We start from the raw sequence: 25,879 nt of genomic DNA on the forward strand, positions 1-25,879 counted from the left end.
TTTGTACCATGTCCCTTCTAAAGTATGTTGTTTAATATTCATCCCAAGTCACTCTTGAACGCAAATACAACTTGGAATAAAATAATCTCAATTTACTCCATACTTAGGAATACCTGGTCTATGGAATGATCAGAATGTTGTCACATGTTACTAATATGTGACAGTCACTAATATGGTGACTGTCAGATAACTCCTCTCAAGTTTGATTCTAGGCATGTTCCAAACACTTAGGATAATGAGGTAAACAGTACTACAAAAATAATTACAGGCGTAGCAAAGTTAAAAAACAGATAGCAATGAACTTAAAAACCATAAGAAAATTAAGTTCCTGACAATCCGGAGGAAAAAAGATTAAAAAGAATAAATTTCAATTGCACAAATCAGCCTTAAAACTTTTAACACTGAACTGTTAACTTTAATCCTCTATATCAAGAAAAATTCTAGTGAAGAACAAACCATCATTATAGGACTTTGAGGTCTCTTCTTCCTCTAAGTGCTCAAATGCAGTGACAAAGTCATCCTCTATGGATGACACGGACTGGTTAGTATCATCATCATCTTCGTTAGTGGTCTCAAGGTGGCACTTCTGATGCAAGTATGTGTCCAGGGTGTATCTCATACCAGCAGTATATTTACTTAGGAGACTAAAGATAAAATCAATTCTGAGTCTTGGTAATGTAGGCGGTGACACTCTCATGACACATAGCATTCCAGAATGATGACTCTTGGGAAAGATGATAAAAATATTTTACTTTCAAAACATATTATACATGCAAAGCATTATACCTACAAAACATTATCTGTAAGTATAGCCTACAAATAAATGACAATCTGGTGGGGGGGGCGGGTGGAGAAATGTATGCATCCTGAAAGGTTCCCTAGTTTTATAATGTTTAATTCTTTTTCTTCATTCTTTCTCTACTTTTCTCACTCTCCAACCTCTTTTTCTCCCAAATTTCTATTACCCAGGTATTGAAATTCTACCTATACTATCTTCTTAAATATTACAGAATTTACTATCTATTCGTTTGGCAATAATGTTTTCCTGTATTATTGTATAGCCCTGTGATTTTTCTTATTTAATCATTCACCTAATTCAACAAGTACCCTACAAACTGCTTGAAGGCAGGAACCAGGTACTGTTCCATTTTTGTATCCCATTTTCCTGTAGTGCTCAGCATGACATCAACTTCTCTCCTATCACAAGAAAATAATCCCCTCCTTTTATTTAAATTTCCCTAGTTTTACCATTTATAATAATGTTTACAGCTTTAAGAATATGTCATCAGACTTTCCCATACATACTATCTTTAAAAATGTAAATATTACAAATGATTTTTTAAAAAACTAGAACCTAAATATAATAGCTACTCACCTCTTATAGTCTAGCAAATAAAACAAAGTAAATATAAATGAAGACTATAATTAAGGAAATAAGGTGAGCAGTTCTACTTTTATGTGTGGACCTAATAATACAGTAGTAATCTTTTATACTTAGGATAAGTAATCCAAATTTTAAACCTACTAAAGTTCAATTTTTAGGAAGTAAAAAATTCAAAACATTTTTCTTTGATGCATTATCAATAAAACAACAGTAAAGAACTAAAAGCTGAATGTTATAAAACAAATTACCTGTTTGAAATGGTAACAATTTTGTGTGTAAAAATACATGTCTACTTTACACTGAATTTTTTTAACCAAAAAATCAGATAAAGTATGTTCTCTAAAACATAGTATGATATTAATATAAATTTGGAATTGGCCATAAATCGGGGGAAATTCCTATTGCTTATAGAAGTTCAAGAAATCAGAAATAAATTTTCATACAAAAAAACTAATAAATACTTGCCTACCATTTATGGAATTTCACACATGGAAAATCTAAATAAAGCTATGACCAAAATTATTCTATTCCCTCAATAATTTCAAAGCTTTTTGAGTTAGATTTTTCATGAATCATATTTCCTTGAATATGATTTCTTCTTTAAAAAAAGAAACCTCAAACGTTTAAACGTTTAATACTCTCAATCAAATGTCACTGTAAAACTTGCCCTGAAAAATTCATTAGAAATGATAAATTACAGTTACCTGATTTAAAGGACCATTGTTTATACCTGGTGGTTTATTTATATCCTTCATACAAATAATTTCATTTTCATTTAGACTACAGAAGTGCAGTGAATTCAGAAGGTCTGGAAGTTCCAAAGAAACTGCAGATAAATCCTAATTTAAAAGAATAACACAATAAATAACACTGCAGGTTAACACTTTTGTTATGGTTCCTATAATATGGGTCCCTATCCAAAAATTGTAAAATGTACTAATTAATAAATTTTCCAGTTCATGATAGTTAACATATGCAGTTATCAACCATACCCAATTTTTTTAAACTCAAAAATAAAATTACTGAAATTTTTTAATACCTGCCATTTCTGGAACCTTTTAAACATATTAATATCAAGCTACAAAATTTTTTACATGCTACCTCAACACATCATGACAATTAGGCATGATAGTTTTTGCTGCAAATGAAAACCTGTAGTCCTTTGGGCTTAACTGTGAAATTTTTCATATAGGAGTCTTGCCTACAGGTTGTATTTCATTGGAGGTTAAGTTTTGTACTTAAACAATACAAGTCTACTTTTCTGTCTTCCCTCTCTGAAGCATATGTTAGACTTTAACTGAAGGAAAAGAAAATAGCTTCCCCCTCAACATTTATCCTTTTTAATGTAAATATTTTACCCACTTTAAAACTTTTTAACATTCTTGACCCTTCACAGAGTACTTTCCTTTGTAATTAGGAGTTTATCTGTAACTCTTAAAGAGGACATAGAATAAGAGATAAGTACTTCGTAACACTTCTCTCTTCAGCCTTACATTCCCAGGAGTATGCCCCCTCTTGTGCCTTCGAGCTATTTCCTTCAGGCAAGAGTACAATCAAGACACATACAGCTTTCATTTGTTATCACCTGATATGCATTGTTCACACAGAACAATAGTGTTATTTCTTCTTCTATTAGGAGACTTTGCTGCCACAAAAGGAAACACAAGGCAATCACAAATCTTAAGAAACTGAGGTAAACAAGGCATGCCTACCACAACTCCTGAGCTTCAACCACTCTCCATGTGACTGAAACTTCAGTCACTCTGTAAATTCCTTCATAAATCAAACAGGCTAAAAATTTTGCATTGTTAATATTCTTTTATAAATTTTAGCCTTTAAATTTAGTAATTTTATCTCATTTTATAATATAAGAATCTGACTGTTGAGGTCAGATTATAAAAACCATCCACATTAAACAAGTGTTGCACTGGCTGGTGTGGCTCAGTTGATTGAGCACTGGCCTGTGAAGGTCACTGATGTCCCCTTTGGGGGCGTGTGAGAGGCAACTGATCAATGTATCTCTCTGTTTCTCTCACTCTCTTCCCCTCTCTCTGAAAGTAAGTAAATAAAATCTTTTTAGAAAATTTAAAATGTCTTACATTCTACCTTAGGCGCAGAATGGAGAAAAAGTTAGCTCACGGTTTGCAGCCTTCTCAGATAAATGACTTCTGTGGTCTCCTAACCTAAAACTGCTTTCCATAATAAGAATGCCCAGTGAGCCCTGGCTGGTGTAGCTCAGTGGATTGAGCACGGGCCTGTGAAGCACGGGCCTGTGATTGCGGTTCGATTCCCAGTCAGGGCACATGCCTGGGTTGCAGGCCAGTTCCCAGTGGGGGCCACATGAGAGGCAAACACATTGATATTTCTCTTCCTCTCTCCTTCCCTTCCCCTCTCTCTGAAAATAAATAAATAAAATATTTTTTTAAAAAAAGAATGCTCAGTGAAAATGCTAAAAAGTGAAAATGTCCATAGCACACTCAAATGTTGATCTCAAAATGCCATCTTTTACCTTTAAACAGGAATGATAACAGAGCACTTCAGTATAAGTTTTTGATTAATATGGCAAATTTTTCATGGTCTCAGAATTTCTTCCAAATAATCTCTTATGCCCCATTCTAGTTCAATGAACTGACCTTACCTGTATGTGAGCAGCATCTGTTTCTTCATTAAAACCTAGAAATGTGACCTAAATAAAAAAGGAATAAAGCTCCATTAATGTGAGTTTTAACATTTTGTCTGTTAGATTATTGACAACTGAGACAGAATAAAGCACGTAAGACATTAAAATACTGTCACACATAAATATCAAAACATTATGTTGCACACCTGAAACTGTTTTGTGTCAATTAGACCTCAAATAAAGTAAATAAATAAAAATGTTGACTTCTTTGGACAGAATGATTAATTTTTTCAAAGAAGGTAGCCCTGGCTGGTGAGGCTCAGTGGACTGGGCACCAGACTGTGAAGCCAAGAGTCGCCAGTTTGATTCCGAGTCAGGGCACATGCCTGGGTTGCAGGCCAGATCCCCAGTAGGGGGTGCACAAGAGGCAACCACACACTAATGTTTCTCTCCCTCTCTTTCTCCTTCCCATCCCCCTCTCTTAAAACAAAAACAAACAAACAAAAAAAGATAGTGACAAAAGTGTTTCACCAAAGATTTGGCTCCATAATGCAGTTCTTCAACCTCTCCCAAATTCACTTTTTCAGCAAGTTCAATCAATTCTACTCCCATAACATATCTCACATACACCCGTCTCTCCATTCCCCTGCCACCACTTCTCATCTGTACTAATACAATCCTCTTCCACCTGATCCCAGTAACTGTCATGTCACCTGCCTGTCAAAAGCCTTCCATGCTTCCAAGTGCAGTCCTGAGGCCCCAAGGCTCTGGATTAACTGCCTTCAATCTTCCCTCCTGTTCATTTACACACACAGGCTCCCTTTCTAGGTTTAGAATATGCCCAGTATACTTGCCTAAGGGCTTTGCAATGTTGCCCTCTCACCCTGGATCTCTCTTCCCTGGCTCCACCTCATTCTTTAAGATGCAACTGAAACGTCATCTCTTCAGAGAGGCTTTCCCTGAGTGGGTCCTCCAGTTTACCTCTTTAGTGGATCCCTGTGATAGCATCACTTATTTCCATGAGTGCTCTTATATAGAGATTTCTCTGCAGAAGCTTACATAAATTAAATTTCTAAAGACTAATGATATGAGGAAATATATAATGACATAAGTAAAAAGGACAAGTTACAGAAAAATGATAAAGAGTATGTCCACAATTCAGCTTTATTTTAAAAAACACACACATGGGAAATAATTCTGGAAGGCAATACAAAAACATACAAATGGTAATTAACTCAAGATGATGGAATTAAAAGTGATTGTATTTTTTCCCCACTTTTTTCACTGTGGTTTTTCCCCCTGCTTCACAAGATAGTCATTTTCTTTTTTTAAATAAAGATTTTATTTATTTATTTTTAGAGAGAGGGGAAGGGAAGGAGAAAGAGAGGGAGAGAAACATCAACATGTGGTTGCCTCTTGCACAGCCCCTACTGGGGACCTGGCCTGCAACCCAGGCATGTGCCCTGACTGGGAATCAAACCAGCAACCCTTTGGTTCACAGGCCATCACTCAATCCACTGAGCCACACCAGCCAAGGCAGTCATCTTCTTTTCTACGCTTTAGCTATTTCTTATTTTTCTATAAGAGATGTGTACTGCTTTTATAATCTGAAAAAAGTATTATTTTAAAATTTATATTCCCTTTGTCTTTGACATCATTGGAAGAAATATTTTCTATTTGAAGACAGAACAGTAAACTGTCTACTAAGTAAGCACTGGGACTAAAAATAGGAAATACTTAAATGATAGCAATATGGATAATCAATACTAGAAATTAAGGGAAAATAGCATATTAAAATATAAAACAACACACAATATACTTTTGATCTCTTTCCAATGATTCAGAAGCAAGTCAGAATCTAAATTACCCTAAGATTTTATTCTGACTTACTAGGGTTATTACTTCACAAAACTGTTAGTTTCTAGAGGACCAGGTAAATTGTTAACCTCTAGTAATTTGTCTCCTCATCTACAAAACTTAAGGCAATACAACTTCTCCCCCACAGTTGTGAGGGTTAATCAGATAATGTAGAGTAAAGTGTCCACCATATCACAGGCACTCAGTAACAAAGAGACATTCAATTAACAAATTTCCTTCCTTTCTTCGAAAAGATACTTAGTGATATATACACCCTAAAATGAGACATAAATTCCTTCTATTCTTTCAAGTTTCCTTTCACTGAATACAAAAAAGAAAGTAAGCTGACTTGGGGCTTTGAAGATGCCAGCAGAGCCTTACAGCCCACTGACGGAGGAAGGCCTTGCCAAGGAATGTGGGCTTGGAAAGGCATAATGTAAGCGGCTTGAGAGACACAGGCTGGAAAACTAGGGCAGAAGGACACAGGGGACTTGTCACACTTGGCAACAACTGAGGAGATTGAGAGCGGTTCAGCTTTATCAAAATAAAGAAAAAAGGGAAAACAAGGTAAGAGTCAAGAGCCATAGAAATTGAGCTGATACAGTCAGAGAACACTACAGGTCTGAAAGGCATGCTCGTCACCCTATGGAACTGCTTCAAATACAGATTCTCAAGGAATAGGAAATAAAATCATTCGCAAATATAAGAATGGTCAACATTTTATCAGTACACTGATTTCAAAATTTTTTAAATGATCAAATACCTTAATTTTCGGATTCAATAACCTAACACCTTATCTCTATTTTTTAAGTTTGTATTTATTTATTTATTTATTTATTTACAGAGAAGAAGGGAGGGAGAAAGAGAGGGAGAGAAACATCAATGTGTGGCTGCCTCTTGCACGTTCCCTACTGGGGACTTGGACCGAAACCCAGGCATGTGCCCCAACTGGGAATTGAACTGGTGACCCTTTGGTTCACAGGCCCATGTTGAATTCACAGAGCTACAGCAGCTGAGGCCTTATCCCTTTTACCATAGATCTGTTAATGGACTATGGTTATATTGCAGAATAAAAATACCTTTTTAGAGAAATAAATTCAAAGAATGGAGACATTGATGTAGCAGAGAAACATAAGAAAGTGGTATGTCTTCAAGTAGTAAATATTTTAATTGCAAACTAAACTTACCACTACTTTTTCATTTTGAATCGAAGTACTGAATTTAAACAATCAAGACAACAATAACCCAAAAAAGATTATAAAATAGTATGTATTTCATGTTTTGCAGTAGAAAGCTTCAGTATTAAAGTACCAGTTACTGAATAGAGCAGGAATCATCTAATACAGCACCATCTGCCTGACGAATGGCCAAAAATGTCTACACGCTGAATTAATGTGCTCATTACAGTGCACTGAGATAGTTACATTGGTGGGTATTTAAAACAGGCACTTCTCATACACATATTCACATGTAAATATTTTAGGCATTTTACACCTAGATCATGTAGTTCTATGAAACTACATTGTGCTTTATAAGGAAAGGGTACACAAAGTATGTCAAACCTCCGTCAAAATGGCATGTTCATCCCGCTTTAAACAGTCCTCTGCTGATACACTGCATAGTTCCTTCTCACTCTGTAATAAAGATTTTATAGACTGGAACACATCTTCACTGAAGCTCTGAAAATAAAAGACATTCTTAACTGAGTTAGTTCTTAAACAAGATAAAGGATCCAGGAGATGTTCTAGTTTTAAATGGAGGGTCAATAACTCTCCAATTAATATTCATTTGGTGTATTACTGTATCTTTTGATAAATACAGAACTCAATCCAGCTAAGAGGAAAAAAAAAAGAATCCAGGCATTCACCCTGCTAGAAGACCACAAGGCCCTCACACTCACTGGGTTCACTTACTCTTCCCCCACATTAAAACCTAACAGACTGCATACATGATTTCTAAGTCATTGGCAGAACAGAAGAAACAATTTATATAAGGAGTATGATGCTGTGGAAGCTACAGTAAAAGGGATGCTAACAAGAGTAATTACTCTTATAATCAGGTAGTTATGGAGAAAAAAAGACTTAATAACCACAAATAAGACTTTCCAGGGCCATTAAGATAGACATATAATGAGTGTGAGGGAAGGCCTTCCAGATTAGGCAGGAGAGGATATCATAAGCACAAAGTACCACAGGTAGGAAAAAGTTACATAAAGAAAATAATGTGCATTATAATCAGACTGTAATGTAAGTAGAACATTAATCTCCTTCTACCTAACTCTCCTTCTGCTGATTTGTTGATACACTCTTCTATTGGAACTAACCTTATTCCCCAATTTTCCCCTGTAAAAATCCTACCCATCCCAAACCTATGAAGATTTTCTATCTCTTCGTCAGAATAAACCACTCTCAAAGTTCCTACTGTATTCACTGCACATTAAGATAATTTGATTTACACTGTAATATAATTACTGGTTTCATTATGTATCTGTCTTTCCTACCCATTAAACCATTGGGTTTAATTTTGAGGCCAGATACGGTAAAACTGTGTTTAACTCATTTTGTTTCCCTACATTTCAATACCTCACATGCTATAGAGTGGAGAAAAAGTAGGTTTACAGCTGTGAGTACACACAACACAGGTTTATTCTTGTACTGTTACTTATTAATTACTGTATTATTTTTCATACATATAACTGGAAGCCTACCTTTGCCCCACCCTGTATATTAACTCAATAAATGTGTGCTAATTTTAATAAACCGAAAATTAGTGGAATCTTCAGTCTAAGAGAAGAGATACAAATATGAAATTAAAGCAGTTAAGAAAAATGTAGTTAAATTTGAATGTGAACTGCCAATATGAACTCAAGACTCCTTAAATATATGGACTACACTTTCCACTGAAGGATCATAGAAGTAATGACCCTCAGTAACAACAAGCATACCCAGCACCCACATTTTGGTTTCTAAATACCATGTGTCAATAAAAAGAACTAGAGCTTCTTGGGAAATTGGTTAGTTCCAGGTCTAAGGTACAGAAAGCATGAAATGTGGCTGAAACATCTCACTGTGATGGAATGCAAAACAGTGTTCAGAAACTAACTACCATAGGTCATTTCAAAAGAACACAGAAGACAACCTGAAAAAATTCCCACCAGCTAATCTGGGACAATTAGGGCAATAAAAGAATAAAAATGGTAATGGATTATAACAACTAATTTTTTTAAGCCTATAGAAGAGATAGATAAAAGGGTGAGTTGAAGGGTGAGTTGGGGAAGAGAGCATCTTTACATAAGAATACTGGCCAACAGATACAGACAGATGACAAAATTAGAAAATCCCATTTTGTAACTCCATGTAATGGAGAGTTACTGAAAGAACATCATTGTATACTAATCCACTGGATTAAAAGCTACTTGGGAACAGGATACTCACACTGTCTCATGGAATCACCCTATAGATTACTTATTAATTACAAAGGGATTGTGTGTTGTTATCTTGGAGATTATTATAACTGTGACCACCTGGTCAACCCTGGCATCTCCTGACCTGACAGAGTGGAAATACCACACCTTTGGGGGTCCCTGCTAAATCTAATCACAGATGAACTCCAAACATGGAGATTCTATGAGACAACTGGTCTTCACTTCCAAAGATCTGCTGTCATGAGAAAAGAATCTAGACCACTGAAAGGGACTAGGAGACTACAAAGACACAATATTTATACACAAATATAAAGTATGAATCTCACTTGGAGCCTTGCTGAGGCAAGGGAAAGGTAACACAGATACATATTTGAGACATCTAGGGAAATTTGTGTACGGACTGTATGTTAGATGATGTTAGTAAATTAATTATTTTTTTAAAAATTTTATTTATTTACCTTTAGAGGGGAAGGGAAGGAGAGAGGGAGAGAAATATCAATGTATGGTTGCCTGTCATGCGTCCCCTGCCGGGAACTGGGAACTGGCCGGCAACCCAGGCATGTGCCCTGACTGGGAATCAAACCGCGATACTCTGGTTCGCAGGCCCGCGCTCAATCCACTGAGCTACACCAGCCAGGATTTAATTATTTTTTGAGGGATGGTAATGATGCTGATGTTAGAGCATGCTGACATATCCAGAAGAAAAGTAAAATAAGGTCTGCAGCCCCCACTACCACATGGTTTCAGAAGCTGTGGAGGAGAGACTGTTTCCTGACATGCCTGCTACTAGACCCTGAGCTATTTAGATCCTGGCCAGGACAGAGGCTGTTTCCCATAAATGCCCTCAGAGACAATCTGACTCCCCTATGCCCCATGCTCTGCTGGTTCCTGGAACAGGTCATCGCCCTGCCTGGACAAGCATAAAAGGCATTTTCCCTTACCTGGGACCAATCCAGTGTGTTCATCCATCCTGCCCTGTTCTACATAATTCTTTAGTGCCTGCCAAGTATCACAGAGATTATCTACTTCCTCTTGCCACAGCCCAAGATGAGCCTATGTTTCCTTTAATAAACTCTGTTAACTGCTGAACTGGAGTGGCTTACTTCTTTCTTCAGTCTTTCCCTGCTCTCTGCTTAGAGAGGGAGATTTTTCACTCTGGATTTTTTCCCTAGGTCTGCATGTATGAACAGAAGGGAAGTTTGAATGTATACATGTGCATGTATGTGTGCACATGTGTATAAACACAGAGATAGAATGATTATGGTAAAACATTAACAGGGTGAATCTACATGAATAAGTGTATGCGGGATTCATTGTACTTTTCTTCCCCCAACTTTTCTGTGAACTTGAAAATATTCAAATTTTTAAATGATTCTGTTTTATTTAATAAGTGGAGGTTTTCAGGCTAAGATATGAACATGAACTCAAACAATAAAATTAAAATGCAAAATCTGAACTTGAACTACCAATATAAACTCATGACTCTAAAAAAGCAAATGGGCATTCCTAGTACCTAGACCTTGGTTTCTAAATACTACCAGGGTTCTTTGGAGAAATAGCCAAGTCCAGGTCTGAAGTAGGGGAAGCAGAAGGTGAGACTGGGGTCAGCCTGTTGTAGCAGAAATCAAGGCAGCAAAGAATGATGACCCCGAGACAGAAGGACACAGGGACCAGCTGCCAGGGGCTCCCAGCAACCAAGTTTGGGACAATTTGAGCAACATGAAATAAAAAAATGAGTAAATGAATAAACGACTATAAATAAATAAAGGGTTGGAAAATACAGAACTTTTAAAATCCACAAGTCCAAAGCAATACAAATAAACAAATAAATGAGGGAAAATAAAGTCACTTGCCACCATGGAGGTGACTATTCCACTAAATTATTAATCTGAAAAGTGGTACTAAAGGGCACTTACCCTTCTTTTGTAAGAGATATTATCATTCATCTAAGGTTAACAGAGAAAGGTTTTCTTTTTAAAAAAAGTCAGCTAATAAATGTAAAAAGAGAGAGGAAATTAGGAAAATCACCATTTTGCAACTTCAGGAAATAACAAATTCAGGAAAGGGCTATCAAGAAATGCCAAAAATATCAGATGAAAGGTTGTTAGAAAAAAACTAGATCTATGTACACAACCAAGTATCATCCCATACATTATCAGCTAACTAAAAAATATACAATGGACAGCTCTAACAGAGTTACTACCTTACTCAATTAATTAATATTCGCATTGCTGATCACAGGAAAACCATAAATTCTGTCTTCATATCACTCTATAATGTATTCTTGCCAACTATATTTAACCTGAACCTACTTAATCCTATACCTAACTTTTAATCTGTATAAAATACAGAAGAGAGAGAAACGTTAGATAGCACTGTGAGAAAACAACCAGACAAATCCACAGTGTGGAACATTGTACAACACACTGACCTAGACTGTTCAAGAAGTCAGCCTTCAAGGTATTTCAAAGAGAGGAAAACAAGGGGTAAGGAAGGGAGGATTTTCCCATGCTGACAGCACTCTTGTGGACATGGTGAACATTCCTAAAACCATCAGGACTCTCTGTAAGAAGTGTGGCAAGCACCACCCTACCAAGTGACACAGTACAAGTACAAGACCCCACATTGACACAGTACAAGAAGCGCTCTACATACCCAGGGAGAGCAGCATTTTGACAGAAAGAGTAGCCGTAGTGGGCATACTAAGCCAATTTCCCAGAAAAAGGATAAAACTATAAAAGAATTTTGCAGAGGTTTGAATGCATTGAGCCCAACTGCAGTTCTAAGAGAACACTAGCTTTAAGAGATGCAAGCATTTTACACAATGGAATACTACTCGGCCATAAAAAAGAAGCAAATCTTACCCTTTGTGACAGTATAGATAGACCTGCAGAACATGAAGCTAGTCAAAGATAAATACCATATGATTTCACCCATACGTTTGTTCACTCATATCTAATGAACAAACTGAAGTAACAAGGAAAATAGAGACAGATTCATAAATAGAAAGCAAGATGACAGCTAAGGAGGGTGACAGCTATAGAGAGACTGAGCAAAAAAAAAAGGACTCATGGACATGGACATCAATGTGGTGATTTCGGGGAAGGTGGGGGTGGACACAAGGGGACTAAATGGTAAGGGGAAAAAATTAAAATTAAAAAAAAGAGAGCCCTGGCTGGTGTAGCTCAGTGGATTGAGTGCCAACTTGCAAAACAAAGTGCCGTCAGTTTGATTCCCAGTCAGGGCACATGCCTGGGTTGCAGGCCAGGTTCCCAGCAGGGAGTGAGTAAGAGGCAATCACACAGTGATGTTTCTCCCTATCTTTCTCCCTCCCTTTCCCTCTCTAAAGTTAAATAAATAAAATCTTTAAAAAGAAAAAGAGATGCAAGCATTGTGAACTGGGTGAACATAAGAAGAAAAAAGGCCTCATGATCTAGTTGTAAGCTTCAGTTTTTGTTTTATTATGAAGGCAAAATCTTCAGGTTATGTTTAAATTTTATAAATAAATTAAAAGTAGAGAAACTTTCAGACCAAAGAAATGTAAATATGTCATAACTATCAAATGCAACTTAAGGCCTAGGAGCTTAAACTGAATTCAAAATAGGAGTTGGAAGTGGGAAATCTATAAAAGACATTTTAGGGTAATAAAGGGTAATAAAGGAAATCTGGATATGGCTGGGTATGAGATATAAGGAGATTATATTTAATTTTCTTAGATGTAGTAATGGTATTATTATGTGGGAAGATGTTGTTATTTCTGGGAGAAGCATCTCAAGTGTTCAGAGGTGAAGAGATATTAAGAATTTAACTTTCAAATACTTCTGCCAAATAGTAAAACACAAACACACACCAAATAACACAACATATTAACAACTGCTGAACACTAGTATTTGGTATGCATATTTATGTGTTGGTGTACTATGCTTTTAAATTTTCAATATGCTTGAGATTTTTCATAAGAAAATGTTTTTAAAAATAGAATAGAAAGTATAACTCTCTCTGATATTCCTAACACTTGGTTCCTAATAATATTTAATGTATCCCTACCTTTAATGCAAAGTAAAAGAAAATCTAGAGAATTCAACTACACCTTTCATTCTCTACATAAGCCATTAAGAAAGTATTTTTGGCATTAATCCATACCAGAGAAAGACATCAAAAGCAGTGTATGTGTAGGTATAACACACACACATATAAACAGTATATAGTATTTGGAGTCACATACTTTCATCTAAAAGAATGTCCAAGTATTCAAGTGAATTCAAAGCAAATCTTTACTGTGTGCCTATATGGATAATGTGCTGAATAACGAAAGACATTAAAATAGTAGTATGAAATTTTACCTGTGGCCTAATTCCTTATTTCAGGAATATATTGGTAAATTCAAGTCAAACAGGTATGTAACATTATGCTTGAAGAACAACGTCACTAGCTTATTACTACATTTTGTGTATATAATTATTAATATAAAGCAATCAGTATAACTTATTAATTTAAAGCTACAGGTCCTGTTGCTAATATGAAAAAAGTATAATATACTACAGTTTACAGAAGTAGAAATTTGCTCACTACTGATTATCTAATACCTAGTATAGAACCTGACCTATAGTAAACACTCAAATTTATATTTGCTGAATGAATAAGAAGAAAGCACCAACAGAGAGGTGAAAGTGGCTGAGTGTCCATAAAGGCAGGAGGTGGAAGCCCTCCAACACACCTGGACAGCAATGCTCCTGACAAAGAGGACATAAGAAGTGTGCTCTGTGCTGGCACAGATGTATTGAGAGGAGAGCAGGGCAAGACTGGTGATGCTGCTACAGGGTAAATTAGCCACCGAAATGCCACATGTCTTCAGTCATTCTATCCCAAGGGAAGGAGGGATGGATGGATGGATGGATGGTAATAGCTTGGGGGAGAGCTAAAGGTATATAAGAAAACTTACACCTGATACTCACATTGCTACAAGATAGAAAACTATCTGCTGAGAAGAAATGGGGAGACACTGCAATGTTTATGAAACAAGGTTCATTGTCTTCATGACTTCCTATCACTATTGTCCCTATTCCAATCTTTGCAGTATTTTACTGCAGTATGTTTCTAATTTCAATGAGATTAATTTAAAAACAAGAATATCATAGCTGCTTTAACAAAAAGAAAGATCATCATTTGTACTAAAACTGTCACAAAAAGTAGTCTAATATAGAGAACTTACTTTTCTGACAGGTGCTCTAGTCTTCATGTGGATGTTTCTGAAAGTCTGGAAGGTCGCCATAACTATACTGCTGTTGTATGTATTAATGAAGAGGTAATCTATAAAACACCTAAAGAATACATAATAAAACAAAACAATTTATTAACTTTAGTGACTTAGTCACTAACCATAGTCATTTAAAAAAATATAAACAAAAATTCTGAACCGTAAAAATTTATTTAGCAATAGAATCCTTGAAAAATATGTTAATATTGGTACCTTAATAAGATAGCAAATTACTACAAAAATCTTCTTTAGTTCAATATTATTATAAAGCAGTTTATACTTACTCAAGCTCACTCTCCTTTTTACTGCAAATAAGAATTTTGAAAGCCTCAATAAAAAAATACTTGAAAAACCTTTTAAATCTAAAATACAGAATATCACAAAGATTCCCAGCCTTCTTGTCTCCCAAAAGTAACTCTGTTCTATAGCAACTGTGAATGCTCTATATATTCTTACTTCTTGGGCAGGAAGGTTTGATAATATATAAATGAAAATGTGAATTCTGTACATTTCAAATTAAATTCAGATATAAATTCCTTATACAGTAATCTTAACAATATATCAATGATTAGAGTTCAAAAACATCCAAATTAAATGATGAATTATACTTAAAACACATGTGCACACACACACACACACCCTTTAGGAGAACCTCTAAGTCTTACCTTTTTATCAATACTTTAATAAAATACCTTTGAGAGCTGAAATGAACTCAGCATTAACCACTCAATATCGACATTTGACCACAGTAACTTGTTCACTCATTCAAAATGTACTTGCATTACATGCTATGGATACAGGAAAGAACAAGGTGGGAAAATGTTTTATTATAGTGAAAGGTACGAATGGGACTTGAATTCTAAATCACAAAGTAACAAAAAAACTGACTCAATAAAGATTTAAGAAATGGTATAGTTTCATTCAAACAGGTCTTGTAATTACCTAGTAGAAATTTTAAGGACATTTGATTATAACATAAATTTTAGTGTAAAGAAATTTATATGGAAAACAAAACCTCAACCTAGTACTAGAAAAAATCACTAAATTTTAGTGGAGTTCTAATTTTACATTCCCATACTATAGAGATAAAACTGAAGTGTGTGTGCACACACACACCTTCCTGTAGAGATTACTAGATTCTAATTTTTAGACAAAGAATTGCGATGGTATAATATCCTGAGTTAGATAAATCCTAGTGGTTTCTCTAATGATAAAATTTGATCAATGACTAGAACTGAAGTATAGTACAGTAAGAAAAACAACAGAGGTCCCAACAGTACAAGATAAAGAGTGATACATCAGGATTCAGAAAAGTACCTTTCTGTTCCTGTTTTACTTCTCATTAGCTTTGTCTCCTCTCTAGGTAAACTGCAATCATCTGTGGATCTACTTCCTCAATATACACTCGCATTACCTGACTTACCTGGCAAATTTATTGTAAGAATCAAATGGAAAATAATTTATATAAGGCAGTTTGGAAACTATGAAACATATGTAAAAGAAAAATTAAAATACTTACTTATGGAGCAAAATGAATAAGAGGACCAAAATTATCAAAACAAAATGCTGCCCTAGACGAGTGTCTCCACTGGTTGGAGCACCATCCTGTCCACCAAAAAGTTGTGGGTTCAATCCCCTGTTGGGGCATGATGTGTGTGTCTTTCTCTTACCCTCCCCCCTCCCCTCTCTCAAATCTGCATCCTTGGATGAGGATTTTTTTAAAGCATAAATGTAGAGATTTATATGGCCAAAGCAAATAAATAATCCTTTTATTTGTCCCAGGCCTACTCACTCTCTTTGCCCCCCACCCCCATCCCCAGAGGTTTCTTCAACTGTCAGAAGTCCTTAGAGGCATATGGACTTGCCTCAAACTTCACATAAAACATATAACACAGAGGTCAACGCAAGGGTTCCAGAAAAGCAAAACTCTCAAACTCAGCACCTGAGCAAACTGCCACCAGTTTTCTGGAGGACAGTTTTGAAATGCATGTCATAACACTGAAAATATTCCTCCCCTATGACACAGCAATTCTACCTCTGGTAATCATCAAAGGAAACAGTGATTCTGGAGCACTAATATTCTAACTTAAATTTAGAAAGTGCCAGGTGCTTTGCTAGGAGTATTGCAGCAACATCTCACTGAAGCCTCAGGACTGGGAGAGTAATAGTCCAAGTTTACAATGAGAAGAACCAGCAAGGAGATATTAAGCAATTCAGCCGGGCCCACACAGCAAGCAGTAGAGCTAAGACTCAAATCCAACTCCTCGTCAAACTCTAATACTTAGATCTCTAACCACTTCTCCATAGTCTATAAAGGTATGAAAAGCTGTCCATCACACTTTATAAAAGAGAAAAATAAACACTCAAGAGGGCAGAAAAAGGAGAGTAACTGAATAGCCTGGAGCGCATTCCTAAGATGGCGATGGCAGCCATTTAAAAATAATGCTAAAGGACAGACACACAAAGCATCTTCACTTTCTCTGACTCTTGTAAGGGTGCAGCCAAGAAAAGAGATGGGGAAAAGCACTCACCTTTGCGGCTGCTGGCTAATATTAGCAAAGATTAAACACTAACTCACCGGAGGCTTCACCGGGAAAGAAACTGACCAATTATCTAGATGAGCTGCTCACCTGAAGGTCGACATGCCATGCCCCTGACGCAGAAGAAAGAGTTCCAAGGAGCTAGCTGGGAGGCCTGGATGTTCCGAGACAATGTCCTGGATTTGACATCTCTAAGTACCCCAAAGCAAATGGAATCCAATACGGACCCAGGAAGGAAAATTTTTTTAAACAAATGAAACCAATATAAGAAGGAATAAACTAAAGAAAGAAAAAAACCCAGACAAATATAATCATGCCACCCAAAACTCACATTATTTATTTTCATGATATTACCTCAGAATTTATATTAATAAAAAAGAAACTAAATTTAATTCCACATCTACATTTTGTTTCACTCAGTGAAGAAAAACACATTTACTGAACTGTACTCCAACACTTTGTGTTTAACTTAAAACCATTATGTCATAGAGGAAAAAAAAATTGACCAGAGAATATCTATGCAATGGTCCATGAAAGTGAATCCCACATGAGATTAAATGACTTGTACTTCTGGTAAAGCAAAGAAAAAAATCACTTTTGGAAGTGATGCAAAGACTGATGGGGGAGAAAGGAGCAGAGCAGGGTTTCTTCACCATCTCATATAATTAAAGAGAATGGAGCTTTAGACAGATTTCTCAAAAGGAACAAAAATATAGTATTTTCCCCTAGGACATCTTTGTGTTATAATAAGCTTTTCACTTAATGCTTTTTGGCTCTCTGACCTATTCTGGGTGAATAAAACAAGAGTCCTAAACAGGAAAACTAAGTGTGTTTCTCCATTGTCAAAGAAATGAAAGTAAACCTAGATCATTTTTCTAAAAAGCAGATCAGAGACAAGAAGGTACAGTTGAACAAGGCAAACAATGTCAAAAGTGAACTGCTAGAGCACAGGAAAGACACAGGATATAAAAATAATACTATGAAATCCCCTAGAAGCAGCAAAAAAGCAAAACAAATATTGCTAAAAACACCAAACACCAATAAAGTCTTAAGAAGTATCACAGAATGCAAAAGAAAACAAATGAAAGCAATTAAAGAAACAATTCTAAAGAGTACAGCAAACAGAGGGATAGGACGCTGAATAAATTACACCTAGCCTTTGATCTTGCGATTTCACATCTTATCCTGCATATGCACTTACACAAAAGTCATGTATATGTGAAAGTAGAATATTCATTAAAACAAAATAAGATGAAATGCTAAAATAATCTAGAAGTCCATCAATTCAAGTACATTATAACGTACTTATATGGATATTACCCAGCTGCTGGAAAGAGTTGGGTTAATACATACTGATGTGACAGCATGTCCACAAAATATTAGTAGAAAAAGCAAGTTACAGAACAGTGTAAATAGTGTGCTCTCTACTTGTGACTTAAACTACAGATACAACTGACACACCTATGTGTATGTTTGCACACACACCTAGGATATATGACAAATACAAACTAAATTCATGATAGTGGTCACTCATGAAAACCAAGTTTTTTTGTTATAAAATGTCATAATATTGGAAGATGATAGGTTAATAAATAAAATAAGGCAGATTCCAGCATGTTCACATTATCCCCATTTTGTATAAAATCTGCATCACTTGTGTATTTATATGTACTATAAAAAAGAGCATACTACATGGGTATAAACATTGGTTTTATCTAGGTAGATATGTTTTATTTTTCTGGATGTGCAAACATTTTTTTATAATAAGAAAAAAATATTTCCCAAGTCTTTCCTCCTCTCTTCTGGACTAAGATATGTTTGAGACACCATCATCTATTTCTTGACCCTTTTATAGCATGAGTTAACTAAGCCAAGGAGTCTCGGAAACGCCTCCCTAGTCCTCCATCAACAATATTGTCCTATCTTGACTCTCTTCCTACTGCACTGGTTCTCAAATATATCAGTACACAGAAGCAACAGCTTACTTCTAATATCTTCCCTCACCCTCAAAGATCCAGACTCAGGAGGTCTACATAGAAAAGAGAAATCTTTATTTTTAACAAGTACCCTATGTTTTTTCTGATTGAAAAACCTTTGTCTATATCTCCAGCCATTACATTAGTTACCTTCCCTAAATTCTTTCATACTTTGTTATTTAAATACTAATATTCTATAACCTCCAACCTTATCCTCTTTGGTATTCATTCTTCTTAGTTTTCCAAGGATATTTTATCTCTACTGGTTGTTACTATGCAAATAACTCCCTAATACATTTCTCTTCAATTCACTTGTTACACCTTAGTCTCAGGTTCTTATGTTCAATTTTTTAGGTACTTCCGACTAAATATTACAATTACTCCAAAATTAGTATGTTCAAAAACTGAATGAAATTTTCTCTCTAAACAATCTCCTGTATTTTCTACATCATGAAGAGTCAGTCAGTAAGCCAATTGAGCCAGTAAACCAAGTTAAAAACTGACCTTTCCCTCAATCCCTACAGACTACCACATCCAGTAAATTACAAGTCCTGACCCATCACCCTCCTAAATGCCCCTCAAATCTATGCTTTTTTGCATCAGCTGAACTGATACTGACTCTTCATGCATCAGTTCAAGGGCCTCCATCCTTAAGGAAGGCTTGGCTCATGTCCTTGCCCCAACAGTAGCCACCTCCTTTATGTTCCCAAAGTGGTTTGTCCTTTATTTTTCTGGTGTCACTGTTTGCATGCTTCCCTTCTATTGTGAGTTCACTGAAGACCAAAGTGTCTTACTGAATTTGTATTCTAACATAGTAAACATTCAAACATCTGCTCAATTAATAAAAAAGTAATCCTTTTTAAAGTGCAAAATATGCCTTTAGTTGTTTAAATGGGATACCTTTAATGAATTACTTGAGAAAATACAATTAAGACTTTATAATCATTTCTAATTTTATATTTGGGAAGTATTTGTAATAAATGCTCCAAATATACATTTTCACAAACCCCAAATGCCCAAGTGTTAAAAGTGAATATTCTGTTGAATATACCAAAACAAAGATATATAAAACATTGGTTTTCAAACATTGGACAACTAGCAATGCAGGACTATGACCTGGGTACTTCCAGTCACACAACACAGGGAGAGGAAGGCCAAGCAGTCTGGCAGTCTAGGCGGGCTGCAGACACAGAGATCAGAATTTAGGAAGGCCATGGAGTCTTGAATTTGTAGGGCAAAGTACGGAAGGGAGAGCTCAAAAAGAGTGAGAACTTTAGAAACGTGCAGACGAGTTCCTCTAGAGTCCATGGCTGAATACTGATCTGTGCTGAGCATCTGGGGTAGGGAAATAACTACCAAAGACCAGTAGACCAAATAATAAATGGAGCCAGACAGGGCTTGGAAGAGTTTGCGCTCCCACCAACCAGCATGGAAACGCCTTGCCGTGTATCAGACAATGGATAGACTCCTCAGAAAGAACTGCATTATCGGGTTGGCCAAAAAGTTAGTTTGTTTTTTTCCATAAGATGACTGTAGGAGTGCTTGGTTGTCTTTAAACTTTATTTGAAACAATTTTTTAGACTGTACTGTAACAGAGGTCTTATTACAATACATTTAAAAAACATCTATCAAAATTAGTACATTTTTATGCAGCCATTTTAATATTCAAGATGGAAGAAAATACACAACATTTTTTGCATATTATGCTTTACTATTTCAAGTAAGGTAAAAATGCAACTGAAAAGCAAAAAAGGATGTGTGCAGCGTATGGAAAAGGTGCTCTGATCAAACATGTCAAAAGTGGTTTGTGAAGTTTCGTGCTAAAGATTTCTCAACAGGGGACTTCCCCTAAGATAGAGGCGTAGGTGGAAACACTGTGCCTCTTCTCACAACCAAGTTTAAAGTCAACAAAGTTTCAGTAACAAAAACACAGCCAACACACAGATAATTTAACTATACGGAAGTCCGACAACAACAAACCGTTCAGCCAGACTGGTAAGGGGGCAGAGCCAGCAGCAGAGCGGGGTCCAGCAAGAAAGATCTCCCAACCCAGGTGCATAGGCAGCTGTGGGCAGATCCCCGGTGTGGGCCAGCAACAGGCGGACCCAGTGAGGGATCAAGGCGGCAGGCTGACCATGGTCACACATTCGCGTGCAGATAAACCAGCGAAGGAGGGAGCAGTGAGACAGATCGCACAGGCCCCAGCGACAGGAAGCAGCAGAGGGGACCGCCATTGCCCCTCTCTGACTCCACCCCCATATACAGCTTCACAACCCAGCAACCTGGGTTGCCCCGCCCTGGTGAACACCTAGGGCTCTGCTCCTCATATGTAAGAGGTGTAAACAGACCAAAACATGGCTCAAGAAGAACTCAAAGCCCCAGAGCCGATAACTCTAAGCAACCAAGAAATACCCAACCTATCAGATGTACAGTTCAAAATACTGGTGATCAGGATGCTCACAGAACTGGTCGATTTTAGTCACAAATTAGAAGAACAAATGAAGGCTAAACTAATTAAAATGAAGGGAAATACACAGGAAACCAATAGTGATGGAAAGGAAACTGGGACTCAAATCAATCGAATGGACCAGAAGGAAAAAAATGACCAAACAGAAAAATATGAAGAAACAAGAATTCAAAAAAAATGAGGAGAGGCTTAGGAACCTCCAGGACATCTTTAAACGTGTCAACATCTGAATTATGGGGTACCAGAAGGGGAAGAGAAAGAGCAAGTGGAAAACTTATTTGAACAAATAATAAAGGAGAACTTCCCCAATCTGGCAAAGGAAATAGACTTCCAGGAAGTCCAGGAAGCTCAGAGTCCCAAAGAAGGTGGACCCAAGAAGGAACACACCAAGGCACATCATAATTACATTAGCCAAGATTAAAATGAAGGAAAGAATCCTAGAAGCAGCAAGAGATAAGGGGACAGTCACCTACAAAGGAGTTCCTATCAGACTGTCAGCTGATTTCTCAAAAGAGACCTTACAGGCAAGAAGGGGCTAGAAAGAAGTATTCCAACTCATGAAATCCAAAGACCTACAGTCAAGACTGTTCTTTCCAGCAAAGCTTTCATTTAGAATGGAAGGGCAGATAAAGTGCTTCTCAGATAAGATCAAATTCAAGGAGTTCATCATCACCAAGCCCTTATTATATGAAATGTTAAAGGGACTTATCTAAGAAAAAGAAGATGAAAAATATGAACAGTGAAAGGACAGCAAACTCACGGTTATTAACAGCCACACCTAAAACAAAAGCAAACTAAGAGGACAGCCAGATCGGGAGCAGAACCATAGAAATGGAGATCACCTGGAGGGTTAGCAACAGGGGAGTGGAGGAGGAGAAGGGGGGAGAAGGTACAGAGAATAAGTAGCATAGACGGTGGGTAGAAAATAGACAGAGGGAGGGCAGAAATAGTAGGGGAAATATAGAATCTAAAGAACTTGAGACACGTGGACATAAACTAAAGGGTGGGGAATGGTGGGGGAATGGGTGTGCAGCGTGGAGGGGAATGGGATGATTAGAACTATAATGGCATAATCAATAAAATTTATGTTTTAAAAAAGAAAATAAGATGTCTCAACAGACGATGCTCCACAGTCAGGCAGGCCAGCTGAAGTTGACAGTGGTCAATTTCAGATACTAAGTGAGAACAATCAACATTATACCACGTGGGACAGAGCCGACATACTCAAAATATCCAAATCAATAAAGTTACTGGTGAAAATAAAAAAAATATGTCTTATATTTTACGGAAAGAATTGTATGGACGTTTTGGCCAACCGAATACTTGGGGGACAAGTCAGCAGCACACTAAAGGCTGTTTAGGTCTCACCTAACAAAGCTAAGGGAAGCCTGAAAACAATCTAACAGGTTAAAACTAAGCCAAAAGTGCACCCCAACCAAATCCAGCACTCTTAGGAATACAACAAAATCAAACTAACAACAGCTTAAAACTTACTGGCATGCAATAAAAAAATTAATAAAGTGTACACCCATTTCAGCAACAGCAGAAATGATAGAATGACCAGATGTTAAAACCATGGTATAACTGTGTTCCATACATTCAAGACAACAGAGGAAAACATGATCGCAAGGAGCGAAATACAAGATATAAGAAACCTGACTTAAAATGCTAGAGATGAAAATAAAATATACTAAATAAGAAACATACTAGATGCAATTAATTAACACTAGAAACTGCAGGAGAAAAGTCCAAAGACACAGCAATGGAAACTATCCACAATGAAGCACAGTGACAAGAAACTTAAACATAAACAGCAGCAACAGTAACAGTGACTCACTTCAAAAAGTACCGGAGTCCCAAAGTGTGAGGGCAACATATGAAGACAAATAATACAGAATTTCACAAATTTGATGAAATCATCAAATGAATGATCCAAGGAAGACCAATAAACCCTGGGAAGAATACACAATTTAAAAAAAAACCCACACCAACACACATAAAATTACATTGCTAAAAACCAGTGCTAGAGAGTAATATCTTTTTTCTGTCTTTTTTGGTTTTGTAATTATTTTATTGTTGTTCAATTACAGTTGTCTACATTTTCCCTCTAAAGAGGAATACCTTAAAAGCAACTAGTATCCATTACACACAGAGGAACAATGAAGGACAGCACACTTCTTGTCAGAAACTATGCAAGTCATAAAATAAGAGCATAGAAAAGGAGGCTGAAAGGTCAGATTCCTGAAATTAAGTAGACTTTAGAAATTCTAAAATACATGCAGAAGAAAAAAAAGAGTCCACCAATTCACTGGAGACCAGATTCTTACTGGCAGATAACCTGTACTGCAAAGCTTCAGTTCTTCCTACTGATAAAGTGTTTCTGTGTCTGGGGACTAAGGTAATGCTTGCACATGATACTGATGAAGCTCAGGCATTGTTGGACAAGAATTTATCGACTGCCACAAAGAATCTTGATTCTCTTAGGGAAGACCCTGACTTTCTTCGAGATCAATTTACTACCACAGAAGTCAATATGGCCAGGGTTTATAAGTGGGACGCAAAATGAAGAAACAAAGATGATTCTACCAAAAACAAAGCATAATGCTGGCAACAAAAAATGTGGTTCAGTTTTCCAAACACATTCTTTAAATACTCCACAATTTATCCTTAAAGGCTGACATAACTTTAAATGATTTTTAATAGTAAGAATGATAATTAAAACTTTAAGGAAAAAAATAAGACAATAGATAACATCTTTAATGAAAAAAAAATCTAACCCAATGAAAATATCTTTCAAAATGAAAGCAAAATAAATTTATTCAAACTAAAAAATGATGTGATAGTTCATCACCAGAACCATCACCAGAATACCTATCTGTTCAAAGAAATTATTCAGCAAAAGAAAAACAATACCATTCAGAAATTTGGAACTGAAGGAATCAAGTGGCTAAAATGGTAAATATAAGGGCAGTTTAAGAGATATTTTCTGTTTAAAATTCCTTTTGAAAGTAACCATTTAAATTAAAATTAAGAACAATGTATGATGGGGTTTACAACATATATATAGAAGCAAAATGTATGAAAAAATAACACAAAGGATATGGTGGGTGGTAGATGAACAAACACTTGTGAGTTCCTACATTATAAGAGAAGTGATACTGACAGAGTTATTTTGTAGAGCCCAAAGCAACCACTAAAAACATAAAATAAAATAATACCTAATAAGCAAACAATGGCATACCGGGGATGCTACCCCCTTTTTGCAAGTGAGAAAGTTAAGGCTCACATTCACAGGATTGCTCTAAGAATGCAATGAAATAACACAAAGGGTGGGGCAAAAGTTGTTCATATGGGAGATAATAAATAAATAATACAACAAACTCTGCGTTTTGCACACTCACAACTGTAAACCTACTTTTGCCCCACACTGTATGTAAAACAGGAACATAATACAAAAGAAATTCAAATGCTAGCTCCTTCCTTGAGTACAGGCCTGCTGTTTGACTTATAAAATCAAGCTATCACAGCTCCTGGTTACCACTTTTCAATCCTGAATCAATGACATTCCTGCATCCACAGTATACATTTTGTTTGAACCTCTACAGGATTTCTCAATCTCAACATTATGGGCTTTTTGGGTCAGACTTTTTGTTGTGGAGACTCTCCTATGCATTGTTAAACATCTAGCACCCACTAGATGTCAGTAGCACTAAAAATGTGTCATTGCCAAATATCTGAGGGGCCAGAAGCAAGAGACACAATTGCCATTGCTCTATTTTGACACTTGAGACTAAGGTGCCTAAGTAACAAATTTACATTGTTACAATTTGATGTGTGCACTGGATTGTAAATATTAACATTCAACTCTAAGTAACAGTGATTGGGTGACAGCAGTGAAAAGTCCCTGTTCTCACAGAGCTTACCCTCTAGGGCCATGCCTTATTCACCTCTGCATTCCCCAAAGGCCTTACCCATAATAATACATAAACATATATTTACAAGTTGAACAAGCTGTAAGGCAAAGGCAAATTTCATCAAGGAGATGAACTCCAGAGGAGCATTTGGTGGGAAGAGTGATATCTTTAAAGAGAAGATAGTATGGGACACCTACCTAATGACTTACTGAAAAATTAATGCAAGGATATTTGTTCTGCCACCCTTGTTTTCTCAAAGAAAGAGAAAATGGAGAAAAGTTACTGATCTTCTTACTGCATTCCAAGTTGGAATCTACTTCTAAAGTATGTCTGAATCTTGCCATTAATTGATATTTAAAATAACAAGGGTCTAATTGAGAAAGTACTAAGTGTGAATTGCTATGACTCCAGAACTTCCTGTACTCCAACAATAAACACAA

The 25,879-nt window shown here is 36.4% G+C and overlaps 1 protein-coding gene across 5 annotated transcripts in view; it reads right to left on the bottom strand.

The window, feature by feature from the left end:
* AKAP11 (A-kinase anchoring protein 11) overlaps positions 1–25,879 on the bottom strand; it is a 50,504-nt gene that overhangs the window by 19,754 nt on the left and 4,871 nt on the right. For 4 of the 5 annotated variants that reach the window (XM_037060173.1, XM_037060169.1, XM_037060158.1 and 1 more), the window contains exons 2-6: positions 14,498–14,606; positions 7,424–7,540; positions 4,023–4,070; positions 2,089–2,223; positions 457–724 (exon numbers count right to left, since the gene is read on the bottom strand). In XM_037060173.1, the coding sequence (XP_036916068.1) occupies positions 457–724; positions 2,089–2,223; positions 4,023–4,070; positions 7,424–7,540; positions 14,498–14,557 (628 nt within the window). In that variant the 5' untranslated portion in view covers positions 14,558–14,606. The remainder of the gene's footprint in view (positions 1–456; positions 725–2,088; positions 2,224–4,022; positions 4,071–7,423; positions 7,541–14,497; positions 14,607–25,879) is intronic. The other variant, XM_037060181.1, reaches the window with a different exon arrangement.

Source organism: Sturnira hondurensis, unplaced genomic scaffold, assembly GCF_014824575.4.
Source record: "Sturnira hondurensis isolate 20B ecotype Veracruz unplaced genomic scaffold, ASM1482457v3 Scaffold0001074, whole genome shotgun sequence".
In the NCBI taxonomy this organism is placed as follows: Eukaryota; Metazoa; Chordata; class Mammalia; order Chiroptera; family Phyllostomidae; genus Sturnira; species Sturnira hondurensis.